Below are 13,210 nucleotides of genomic sequence, written 5' to 3'. Positions count from 1 at the left end.
TCTTTCTCTTCTCAACTTTCTATATCATTTTGTGCTTTATTTTCCTCTTTCCTATTCTGAAATAACCAGTTTTATACTTTAGGACAAATTACTTTCTTTTTCGTTAGCAAAAATACACCTTCTTACCTCATGCCTTCTCTTAGCTAAAGACATATCCTACTTTCCTTGCGTTCAGAGATGTTTCCCTTATCATTTCTAATAGCTGTAATTATATGTATTAATTAGAATTCTCAGTCCTTAGAAACCTTAATTTCTTACAAAAAGTAAGAAGTAAAATTTGTGAATTATTATACCAGCATTCTTTAGATTGGCAAATTTATGAATAAATTTCACAATTTCTGCAAACACATATTTCTTTGTAGTACAGCTTTGCAATGTGACACAAGACACTTTTACTAACAGACCCAAATATCTTTAGTTAAGTCAAAAGTAGGTAAACTTAGGGACGCCTGGGTGGCTCAGTTGGTTAAGTGTCTGACTTCAGCTCAGGTCATGATCTCGCGATTTGTGAGTTCAATCCCCGAGTAGGGCTCTGTGCTGACAGCTCAGAGCCTGGAGCCTGCTTCAGATTCTGTGTCTCCCTCTCTGCCACTCTCCTGCTCACGTTCTGTCTCTCTGTCTTTCAAATATAAACATTAAAAAAATTTTTTAAAACTCCCCAAAACAAAAGTAGGTAAACTTAGACTTGTTTTGCAATTAATATTTCAGTATTTTATCTTATTTGAAAATGATTTAGACAATCAGTGAACTCCTTTCGTTTAATTTAGCAATATTCTGAGGGTGGAAGTTAACAAAACTTTTAGAAACTAAAAGTTGTTGAAAAGTTGACTTAGAAATTTATCCCATTTAACATTTATCTAAATCACTTGATCACAACAATTATGTTTAGATTACCCATGAAAAACTTGATTAGACAGTAGAAAAAGGTAGCCACCACCCGAAGCTATTTTTCTTGCTGACAAATTTTATAAGATATGGTGGGAATTTATTTGACAAGTAAACCCAGGTAGAAAAAGTTTTTTATCTGTGTTATATTTAACATAATTATATTAATATAATCTACATTATATTTAATATATATTACACACATGAATAATATAATTTTATAATATAGGTTAATTATATATAATCTGCATTATATTGAATATATACATGTCTGAAAACATACTTTTTTAATTAAACCAAATTTAAACTAGCTTTTACTTACCAGAGATTATCCCAAATCATGTGAACTTGAAAATATTTGAGTTAGTTTCAGTATTTCTGAATTTTAGGAATACAAAATTCTTAAGTGCTTATTTTTAAGCCAGTAAAATAGTTCTTTTATGAATTATTTGGCGATCCTGTCTCTGGAGGTAGAAAAAAATCACATATGCATAACATATCCATAGACATACATAAACATGCAGACAGACATAGAAACCTATAGCTTCCATTTCAGCATTCTAGCCATGAATCATGTATAGCAATATGAAACTCACTAGTTTTAAGTAACGGCTGAATCCAGATTGGCAGACAGAATAGGATAAGGTTGCCTGCTCCAGTGGTTAAAGCTTCATACTAATATTTGTAGAGAAGACTTTTAAGATTTGTATTTATCCTTCACAAATAATCTTAAAGGGGCTGTGGACTAGAGTTTGGGCAAAAGAGCTTTTATNTCAGAACCCCCTGAGGTGTTTACATTTTGAAGACACGGCTGGATCTTAACTTCTTCAAGGGACAGAGAAGAATGCAAGCTTTCTCCTAGGACTTGTAGTGCCTTTTGGATAGTTTTGGTAGTCACAGTAAAATGTAGTAGTGCCACCCTTTAATTAGAGGAATGCCTTGTAAAAATAATTCTCTGGATTCAAGGTCAAATGGGACCTCTTCAGGTTGGAAATGCAGAAGGGGTCATTTGGATGACTATGGTCATGGAAATGATAAACCATTTGGACCATGGGAATTTTGTGTAGCAGGAGATGGGCCTACTCTGTGAGCCTTAGCAGTAATCATGGTGATGGAAGGATGGGTGCAGTGCCAGACAGTTTATATCCAGGTGAGGAGAGGGAGGGCTCGGCTGTGAGTATCAGTGGCTCTAGGGGCCTTTGCCTTCCCGGTTCCCTCTTCCTCCTCAGGAGAGGACTCCATAACTCTCTCTGCTCTTCTCCTGGCTGCAGGGACACCTAGTGAGGCTTTGTCATTGTAGTTATGCCTCATTCAGTGGAAAGCTGAGGGGGCTCAGAATCTGTCCTGTCTTGGAAGGAATGAGCATGTTATGGATTTTAGGGTCTTTAGAGATAGAGGCCAGTTGATGCTTTTTGGCTACCAAGAGTAACAATTCAGAGCCCATTCCAGACAAACAAGAAAACCCACAATAACCAATTAGTTCCCTTTTCTCCTTCCTGCCACATAAAATATTTGAGAAAGGTTTGAATTTTAGTTAAGTTATAGCTTTTGATCTCAATGTCTGCTTCATGTTTTTATCTTGTTACCTTAATCATACTGGAAAATTGTTGTTACCAGAAAATTTTGGATGACATTACTGTCAGCCTTCTTTGTAGGTGGCTGCTTTCTGGTCTAGGGTATTCCAAGAAACCTCTCCTGGATCGGAGTCTGCCTTTACTAGCATGATATTCACATGGTCTTTGGGAAAATTCACTAGGTCTCTCTGGAGCATAAACCAGAGTTTTGGTATGTTGGCTTCCATGGCATTGAATAATACCCAGGAAGCATCTGTGGGTTTTGCATTTATCACAGAGCCAGTGTACCTCCTCAGGGTTCGTAGGACATACTGGCAGCAGATGTTCATAGCATTTATTTGTCATTAATATTTTAGCAATACCACACCAGGGATTGGACCCATAGTATCCCATTGGATCAGGGGACACGTAGCAATTGTAGTGGGTAAAGGGTGACAGAAACTGTAGGCCTCTGTTGTATTTTCCCTTTGTGGTGCCATTGGCTTCCAGTTGTAAGCCTATTTCACTCTTCTGGGTTAGGACATATAATTTGGGCACAACCCACTTGACTCAGTGTTTGCAAGTGGAGTCCTCCTCACCTAAAGGGAATCATTTCTTCCGACCTTTGGCTCAGAACACTCCTTGGGGAGAGACAATAGCCTTGCAGTCTTGTCTGTTCTCCTTAGCTTTCCTTGGCCATTGATGACCCTTATGCACACTAGTAGTCAAGTAAGATCTTTATACTTAGTAGTCTAATTGTCTTATTAGAACTTAAGGCCTTCATCATGCTGCTCTGGGAAAATTGTTGGATTACTATGGCAGCCGTGACCTTTAGGCTGGATACTGCAGGCAACACACGACAGAGGCAAAGTGTGAAAGCACATAGTAGCATGACCCCCAGCTAAAGGTGTTCCTTTCTTAGACAGTGAGTTTGGCAGTTAGTAGGCAAGTTGCAGGTAAAGGCATTCCCCTTGGTTAGTTGCAAGGGCAATCATGTAGTACTGCTGACTATACCAATTGTGTGTTGGTCTTAACTTGTCATTAACCAGTTTTGTGGCTAGAGAAACCCTTGTAGTTCTTATTATGATTGCAAGATGCCCTTCAGCAATAACCATCAAGAAACTGGAAAAAAAAAAAATAAAGGTTTATTTGTTATAGGACCTGGATATCATACAGCATACATGGGGTAAAGATGGGGGAGTGGGAGAGAGTGTGCATGCGTGGGAACATGATAATATGCATGGACCTGTTGCTCTGCTTTTACTGGGGTTGAGGTAGGAGGCTAGGATTTCATAGGCTTACTCTTGGTGAATTTAAAAGTTAAGAGTGGGAATTTAAAGCATGGAAAGAGGGAAAAAAAAAAAAAACTAGTCCAAATGGTCAGTTATAGAAATCAACCAAGATCTGTAAAGTGGAAGAGCCTCCATGTGGGAAGGTGGCCTGACTCTTTATCTAGTTGTGTGGCTGGCATTCTGTTTGAGGTAGCCATCTTTGAAATGGTTGCCTTGGCAATCAAAGCTTAAGTCAGGCACTTATATTAAAGTAAGAAGAAATACCCCATTTGTCAAGGTTTACACTATATATTCAAAGGATAGAAATAAGAATGAAGTTAGGCCTAATGGTTATTTTCATGAAAAATTAAATGTAACATGAAATATTAGTTTTCTGGATTTGAAAATTTGTTCCTTTTTTAAATTTTATTTTTGAGAGAGAGAACAAGCAGGGGAGATGCAGAGAGAGGTGGAGAAAGATGGAAAAGGAGAATCTCAAGCAGGCTGTTTGCTGAGCCTGATGTGGGGCTCAAACCCACTAACTGTGAGATAACGACCTGAAACCCAGAGTCCTGGATGTTTAGCTGACTGAGTCACGCAGGCACCCCTGTAAATTCATTCTTACAAAGCTGTTGGGCTTAAAAGAAATTAAGAGTAAATTACATATCAATTACATTATCTGATATTAAGTTTTTAGATATAACCTAATTTACCAAGTCTTTTCTGTTAAAAAAAATAGAGAATTAAAAAAAATACACTCTATGTACGACCTGCCTTTTTGTGAATAATTTTTGAAATGTCAGAAGATTATCTAGAACTATTTATTATAAACAAAGGTCTAAGAATGATTATTTGTAGAAAGGGGATTTAGCAGGTTCATTAAGTAATCTTACAGGTAACTGAAATACCGCTAACATATTTTACCATTATTTTTTGGGGTAGCCATTTAAAGATCGCTGTGAATGGTTCTATGAACATTTGCATTCAGGACAACCAGATTCAGACATGGTGCACAGGCCAGTGAATGAAAATGATATCCTGCTGGTTCACAGAGGTATGTTTAACAAAGAAACTGATGTGTGTGAGGTACAAAATACTAGTTATTATAAGTTTTGATATGTAAAATTAACCAATGCTACATATTTAGATTCTATTTTTAGGAGTAGCTGTGAAGTTGTGTCAAAAGCAAATTGTGCAAAGCTAAAGCAAGGAATTGCTGTACGATTCCATGGAGAAGAAGGCATGGTGGGTATAAAAATAAGTGTTTTTTTTTTTTTAAATGTTTTATTTCTAGGAGAGAGAGAGAGAGAGACAGCGTGAGCAGGGGAGGGTCAGAGAGAGAGGGAGTCACAGACTGAAACAGGCTCCAGGCTCTGAGCTGGCAGTCAGCACAGAGCCCGACGCGGGGCTCGAACCCACGAACCGCGAGATCATGACCTAAGCGAAAGTCGGACGCTTAACTGACTAAGCCATCCAGGCACCCCTAAAAATAAGTGTTATTAAGGTCACTATATGTAAAAGATTGAAATGCACTTGAATAAAGTTTAGTATTTAATTGATAATGGAAGAAACTTGAAATTATTTTAATTTATTATTTAGAAAAAAATTTCTTCATATATTTCTGTTCATACTTTATTTTCTTGAACTCAGGGTCAAGGTGTTGTGCGTGAGTGGTTTGATATTCTGTCTAATGAGATAGTCAATCCTGATTATGCATTGTTTACCCAGTCAGCCGATGGTAAGTTGTACAATCTACATGACTTTTTCTGTGACTTGTCACATTTTCAAAATACTTCAGTGCTTGTACCCTTTGATCCCCATGGTGATCCTGTGAGCTAGGTGGTGTATTCCCATTTCATAGAAGAGAAAGTTGAAATTCAGTTTCTATCTACATTAACACAGTTAATGAGCAGTAAGATCATGAGTGGAATCTGATTCAGCCTTGCATTCTTTCCTCTAAATAGTTGGTTCTCAAATATTTGTCTCAAGGCCCCAAGGAAGTTTTCATCAGTCCTTTGTAAAGTACAACTATTTCTATTCAATTTAAGGATTGTCCTTAGACTACTTTTTTGAGTTAAAATTTTCCTTTTGTGAAACAGTGCGAGTAAATGGGCTTAAAAAAAGCCTTAAGTGGAAAAATTAAAATTTTCTAATGCTATTTGAGTTTTCGAAAAAGTCTTAAAATTTATTGATCATAAAAAAATCATGGTCTAGAAATCATGGTATTAAATCTTAACTTATGATCTGTTTATGTATAGTAGCTTAGTTTTCAGTCCTTTTAAAAGGTCAAAATCTGACAAGTAAAAACCTGTTATTATCTTATAGAACAGATAAACTATTTGTTGAAATGATTCTTTCGATCTGCACAATTGTAATTTGATATTGTAGGGTAAATGGAAATGGTTATTGCCTCATCTGTGGGAGGTATACTTGACAGTTCTCTAACTTAATAAAGACATACACAAGTGAAAGTGGGGTTCCAGTTTTTAAATGCTTCACACAGTTGCTTTTATTTCCTGAAAATCTTTTCTTTCCTGTTGTTTAAGCTCTTTTTATAAGGAGAGAGTACATCATTAATTATAATTTCCGATTGCCTCTATCCAAGCGAGCCAGCAAATCTCCATTGAATAAGAAGGATGACTCTAAGAGAGGCAAGGGGGTGGTAGGCTGCAGCGATGTAGGGAGCTGCAGATATTCACCCGTGGGATGGGCTTCTCAGACCCACAGGGTATATTGGAAGTTATTTAGGAATATGGAACTGTCTGCTTTAATAATTCTATAACTCCTTATTATTTACTCGGAGGTGAATTTGGTGTCTTTGTGATTTTGATGACAAGTTTGATGACAGGTGCTGAGTTTAATTAGGCCTAATCTTTGAAGCAAGATTTAGCATTAGAATATTATATTTTAGATTTATTTCTTTTCTTATAGCCCCTTATTCTGTGTCTGTTGTTTTCATACCTGAAAAACAGATTTGGTGTGGAATCATGAGTCAAGATTCCTCTTCATATTATGAATATAGAAACAGAGCATATGTTGAAGCACAGAGACCATAAAGATGATAATTTGTCCTTTTTGTAAGCCATATAAGTCTTCTCTCTGGGGTCACAGTATTTATAAATTAAAATCTAGATGAAATATTTCCTTATTATGTTTAGTTGACATGGAGGGAATTATATTAAAATTTTGAATGAAAAATTCCTAAATTTGGGAAATGTTTGGCTAGTCCTCAGGTCTAATCATTTCTTTAAAACTTGCTTTCTAATTATATTATAGTATATGTGCTGCCAAAGTGAGCACGCTTTCTAATTTTATTAAGATGCTTACTGGAGAGTTTGGCTTTTGTTGTTACACTGAATGTGAGTCCGGGCTCTGTGCCTCTTTTTGCTGTGATCTTGGGCCAGTAAATGTAACCTTTCCGGACCTCAATTTCTCCATTTGAAAATGATGATAACCTATGTTTTGTAATGTGGTGAAAGAAATCAATTAGCTGATGTGTAAAAATGCTTAACCCAGTGCCTGGCACACAGAAAGCAGAAATAAATATTAGAAGCTATTATTCTGTGAAAATGATATTTTCTTGTTCAATAGGATTTTTCTGAGTAATGAAAAGAACTGTGTCACAGCTACATTTATTCTGAACTTAGAACATAAACTTTGTGTTGTTTTAAGTAGTTTTCAAGGTAAAAATAAGTATAATTTCTTTCCTGAAGATTTTTCCCCATTTGTTTCCTTATTTTTAAAAAATTTCTCCTATCTTTTTAATAACCTAGATTTCCCAGAAAATATTTAGCAAAGGACTTATAAATCACAGACATAGGAGAGGAAAGTTGAGTCATCAGAAATCTTTGCTGATTCATCAATAACCATTTACTATTTAGATAGGTGAAAATACTTGTGACTTTTCTTAAAATACTATAGTTTTAGAATTATTGTTATGTTTGTCTTGAAGTATTTATTCATCTCACAAAACTTTGTTTTGACTTTTAATACCCAGTCTTTCCCATGACTGGGAATGATTTTCAAAAGATTCTTGACAGCGAATGACATTCCAAGTGGCCCTTTTAAGTCATTCAACCATAAGCTTCCAAATTTGTACCTTTTATCTAAGTAAACTGGTTACGGCAATGTAGTCTAGTGCCAACAGTGAGAAATCAAAGACTAGCAATGAACAAAGTGAATTATTATAAAAATATCTATTCTAAATGACCAAACATAACACTTTCCAAAAGTTTCCACTTTTCCTTTATTTTATTTATTAATTTTTTTGGGGGGGATACTATTTCATTAGATTTAGCAGTTATTCTTTCTTTTAGCCCGTTGCCTAGAAGAGTAGTAAATAGCATGAGCTCAATAAATATTTGTTCAGTGAATGAGAGTTGTATTCGGAGTTAGTGATCGTCACAGAAAAATACATAAAGAGATCGTTAAAGGTGAGGTCTTGGTATTAGGTTTTGCCATTGCACTAGATTTTTTTTAGACTTGTTTTTATTGTGGTAAAATATATAACATAAAATTTACTATTTTAACCACTTTAAAGTATACAGTTCATTGGCATTAAGTACATTGACAATTTTATATAACCATCACCACTGTCTATTTCCAGACCTTTTTCAAATAAGTGGAATCATACTAGGTTAAAAAAATTTTTTTTAATGTTTTATTTACTTTGGGGGAGGGAGAACCAGAAAGAAAGGGAGACTCAGAATCTGAAGCTGGCTCCAGGCTCTGAGCTGTCAGAACAGATCATGACATGGGGCTCGAACTCATGAACCCTGAGATCATGACCTGAGCTGAAATCAAATATTCAACCGACAGAACCACCCAGGTGTCCCCTCATACTAGATTTTGACTGTAATTGGTAGCTATTGCCTTCGCCTTTTTAACTTATTTTTTAATAGTTTATTTTTGAGACAGAGAGAGACAGAGCATGAGTGGGGGAGGGGCACAGAGAGAGGGAGACACAGAATCGGAAGCATCCTCCAGGCCAGGCTCTAAGCTGTCAGCACAGCGGGGCTTGAACCCATGAATCATGAGATCGTGACCTGAGCTGAAGTCAGACACTTAACTGACTGAGCCACCCAGGCGCCCCGATTGCCTTTTTTACTTTTATACCTCAGTGGTACTTATTTGAAGTTGATTATTTTTCATGAGAAATAATTGGTTGACTTGTGGATTTAGGTTATTTTCTGAAAATTGTTAAAAGGCATCTAGTTCATTACTTAAGAACAGTTGAACATTTAAAATTCTTACTCTCTCATAGTGCTCTATTCCATAAGGGGCAAAAAGTAGTGAATACCTACTGCACTGGACACATAGACATGAAATAATACCTGCCCTAATTCATAGCCTAATATTTCTACACTGCTGAGGAAAACGTGTGTGTTTTATCTTTTAATATATTGTTTCCAGTATCTCTTTGACACATCTTTGAACTACTTTCAGTTAAAAGTATTCTAAAAGTTTCTCTATGCACAAAGACTTAACTCTGGTAAGTATATGTGAATTAATGATTATCTTCTGATGATTCCATTGTCTGCTATATGTTCCACAAAGAACATACCTGTGGAAGTTTATACATAATGTAACCTTGGTTTTGCTGAAGTTGTGTTTGAACTGATCTATCTGCAGTGAAATGATCTTTCTTCTGCATCTGGATTCTTAGAAATCAATTACATTGTATTTATTTTAATAGGAACAACTTTTCAGCCTAATAGCAACTCCTATGTAAATCCTGATCACTTGAACTACTTCCGGTTTGCTGGACAGATCTTGGGATTAGCTTTAAACCACAGACAGCTGGTCAACATTTACTTCACAAGATCATTCTATAAGCACATTCTTGGTACGGCTCTATTGTTATTTCCATTGGCATTTATTTTAAGTGTTTTTCTTAGAATCCTTAGAAAAAACTTAGTAGATAGAGGTGGCATTTTGGATGAGGTAATTTTTATTTCATTTGGGGACTATCTGTGTATGTAAGGCGTTTGAGAGCCTGAGGGAAAGAAAAAAAATACCTTTTTCCTTTATAAAAATTGTTTTTCATTTTAGTGTATAATTGTCCATGTTAAGAGTGCATAGTAGTATGAATATACTTAAGAGAATTGGCACTTTTTGAAGTACATAATAATTTTCCTGTATAGCTATTTCAAAGAAAGAATACAGAGTTCTAAATCCAGGAATTAGCATGTATTTAAATCTTGCTGTCAATTGGATTATATTTTGCAGTTTTATGGAATATCTGTAGAGGGCAGTATTTTACCATTAAACAAACAAGAAAAAGCAGAAACATTTAGACTATAACTGCTGTATGTTTGCATTTTTAGGTATTCCTGTAAATTACCAGGATGTGGCATCCATTGATCCAGAGTATGCCAAAAATTTGCAGTGGATTTTAGATAATGACATTAGTGATCTGGGTCTAGAACTAACTTTTTCTGTTGAAACTGATGTGTTTGGAGCAATGGAAGAAGTGCCTTTGAAACCTGGGGGTGGAAGTATTCTTGTGACACAAAATAACAAAGTGAGTATTCAAATTTTTAGCTTAGCCACTGTTTGTAACTTGGCCCTGATTGTTAATTACTCTGGCTTCCTGACACTGGCTAGAAAAACTTTTGCTATTTCAGGATTTCACAGCATTTTGCAACAGATGAAATATTTAAATTAACGAAACCATCAAATATCAGAATTTGAATTAGAAAGGATTATATCACTATTATGTTAGATAGTCGAGGCCGGTCCTGAAGCAGGCTAGAGCACAATTCAGTTGACTGTATAAGTTGGGCAATTATATATCGAAAAATTCAATTAGAAATAGAAGCTTACATCAAGAAATATATTTGCATCAGTCACTATTTCATGTTTTCACATATGATGTTAAGAGTTTCAGTGGAGGAAAGAAGAAATTTCCATGTTAAACTTTGTACATGCTTTTGGGATCCAGTAGATCTAATAGTTCTAATAGACCCAGTGATCTATTAGACTACTTGATTTTTTAAGCTTTATAACTTGATCATGTGTTATATCTTCTGTTTGTAAATATTTTTTCCAGTCTTATTGAGAAATAATTGACATACATTTGTACATACTAGTTTTAAATTTTTATGTATATTTTAAATTTCATTGTTGAAAAATGTTATTTTAATATATAATACATTTTTATGTTTTGATATTTAGGAAATTGGGAGTCAGAAAATCTGGTTTGGGAATTCCACTTCTGTCATTTGCCAGTAGCAACTTTTGGTTAAACAAGACTAAAATCTTTTTCCTTTCTGTTAGTTGGATTATAATTCTAAGATGGCTTCAGAAGCAACTAACTATAGAAATAATGTCCATTGATTTAGTTAAGTATATTCTTTTTTAAAAGTTCAAAAGACTACACTTTAACCTCTTTTAGCCCCAGTTTTCTATTCTGTAGACTTGGGATAATAATACTTCTGATATAGAAATGTTACTAGCATTTTGCTGACTGAAAACCACTACACAAAAGTTACTTGTTATTGGATAATTTTCTATAAAAAGAGGCTCTTAGTTTAACATAGGTACAGGGTATTGAAAATATATATAGGTATATAGTTTTACTTTTTGAAACTTAAGATACTATACATATAAAAAACATTAAGTTTAATTTTCGAAAATAAGATCAGGAGCTGAGTTTTTGCATATGTATGCTTAGACAATTTTTAGTCTCCTCTTTTATTTTATATATGAAGACACTGAAGCTTAAAGAGTTAATGGTAAAACTAGGGCCGAAACCCAGGACTCCCAGTTTCAAGCCTAATGTTTTTCCTGTTTGCAAAACGTGTTGCGGAAGATCTTATTTGACTTTTAATATAATGAGTCATTTTAAGCTCTAGAAGCTGAAAATAGTAAAATGCTTAATTTTTAAAATATGTATAAGCTTGCCAGTGAATGAAAATATTTTTAAAAATCTTCTAATTATTAGATTGTCTACCCTGTAGTGCATCTTTTATTTTACACTGGAGACCTATTCTCAATTAAGAGTAATGAAGTTACAGAATCTTTATTATGAGCAAGAGATTGCTTTTCACCAGAGAAACTCAAATATGATTCTTATCTGTGAATATTATATCCAGTGAGTAGATTTGTCACTCCTGTCGGGTATCTTTTATGTGACAAAGTGGAAAGACCCATTAATAATTGCATGATGCATGGCTAGCTATATTTATACTTGTATCTCCTAAGAGTCTCCCTCCCATTACGATATGACTTTTGTTTAGATTTTTAAAAATACATACTGTATTAAATCTTTTGCATTCATGTCTTTTGTTAAAATCTAGTATTAGTAAATAATAACAAAAATTATATATGGATATATATATATATAATGATATATATATCATTGTGAGCTTAGTTTGAGGCTAGAATACAGTTGAAATATTAAAAACCTTGAAAGTTGCTTTTAAGTTTATTATGTTTTTACTTAACTGTATTAACTATATTGGTTGATTATAGGCTAACTTTTTTTTAATGATTAGTTTGGTAATAGAGATAAAAGCAGGATCTCAATCACTAATATGTTCATTATTCTCAGCTTTCATTTTGTGATATAAACATTTTTCGGAATAATTGAACCTCTTCATTTTCTTATATTACCAGAGTCAAGTATAATTGTATATCAGATTATTGATGCTTAAACATTTAATGCTTACTCAATAAGCAGCCTGATTAATTTTTTAAAATGAAAAACCTTTAGAAACATACTTGCAGCTTAAATTGATCACTTGCTCTAAGATTGTGAAAGTATTAAATTTATAAATAAAATTTTCAAACCATGTTTCTTAGAGATTTTATAACTTTTTAAAATACATTTCTTTCATGAGCATTTTTCTTAGTTTAGGGTTAGCTTTTTACTTACTCTTCTCTATAGATATAAAAAAAAAGTTGTAATTGTCATATTTGGAGTTCAACTTCAAAATCTGTAAGCATATTGAAGTTTAAATGAGTTGCCAAGCTTCTTAGTATGAGAAAATCTGTGAAAGCTGATCTCCACATGGGGGAGTCATTTATTCCTAAATTTTATGGAAAGACTTTGGGAAAGCCTATATAGTGAAACCAAATAGATGAAAATAACTTTGTTTAAAAAGGAGTACCTTACGTAAATACATATGATATACACAGAAGAATATATATCTGGTCCACATTTGAAATATAAAGCTCTTTTAAATTTAATTTTGTATCTATCAATTTGTTTAAAAATCTTAAAAACAAATAACAAAACTAAACTCTGGTTTCACTTTTGAAAATGGCTGAAATAACCATTAGCTTCTAACCAGGAACTAAACATTAACATTTAAATACTATTTTCACCTTCCTTTAAAAGTTTTGCTTTTGGGGCGCCTGGGTGGCTTAGTTGGTTAAGCGTCCGACTTTCGCTTAGGTCATGATCTCGCGGTTCGTGGGTTCAAGCCCCGCGTCGGGCTCTGTGCTGACTGCCAGCTCAGAGCCTGGAGCCTGTTTCAGAGTCTGTGATTCCCTCTC

The 13,210-nt window shown here is 34.4% G+C and overlaps 1 protein-coding gene across 3 annotated transcripts in view; it reads left to right on the top strand.

Moving 5' to 3' along the window:
* HACE1 (HECT domain and ankyrin repeat containing E3 ubiquitin protein ligase 1) overlaps window positions 1–13,210 on the top strand; it is a 119,322-nt gene that overhangs the window by 79,740 nt on the left and 26,372 nt on the right. For 2 of the 3 annotated variants that reach the window (XM_077780007.1, XM_077780006.1), the window contains 5 exons: window positions 4,652–4,763; window positions 4,857–4,954; window positions 5,360–5,447; window positions 9,405–9,554; window positions 10,036–10,232. In XM_077780007.1, the coding sequence (XP_077636133.1) occupies window positions 4,652–4,763; window positions 4,857–4,954; window positions 5,360–5,447; window positions 9,405–9,554; window positions 10,036–10,232 (645 nt within the window). The remainder of the gene's footprint in view (window positions 1–4,651; window positions 4,764–4,856; window positions 4,955–5,359; window positions 5,448–9,404; window positions 9,555–10,035; window positions 10,233–13,210) is intronic. The other variant, XM_077780008.1, reaches the window with a different exon arrangement.

This window comes from Crocuta crocuta, unplaced genomic scaffold, assembly GCF_008692635.1.
Source record: "Crocuta crocuta isolate KB4526 unplaced genomic scaffold, BGI_CrCroc_1.0 scaffold147, whole genome shotgun sequence".
Taxonomy (NCBI): domain Eukaryota; kingdom Metazoa; phylum Chordata; class Mammalia; order Carnivora; family Hyaenidae; genus Crocuta; species Crocuta crocuta.
Note: the sequence above shows the minus strand (reverse complement) of the source record. Positions and strands in the feature narration are given on the sequence as shown.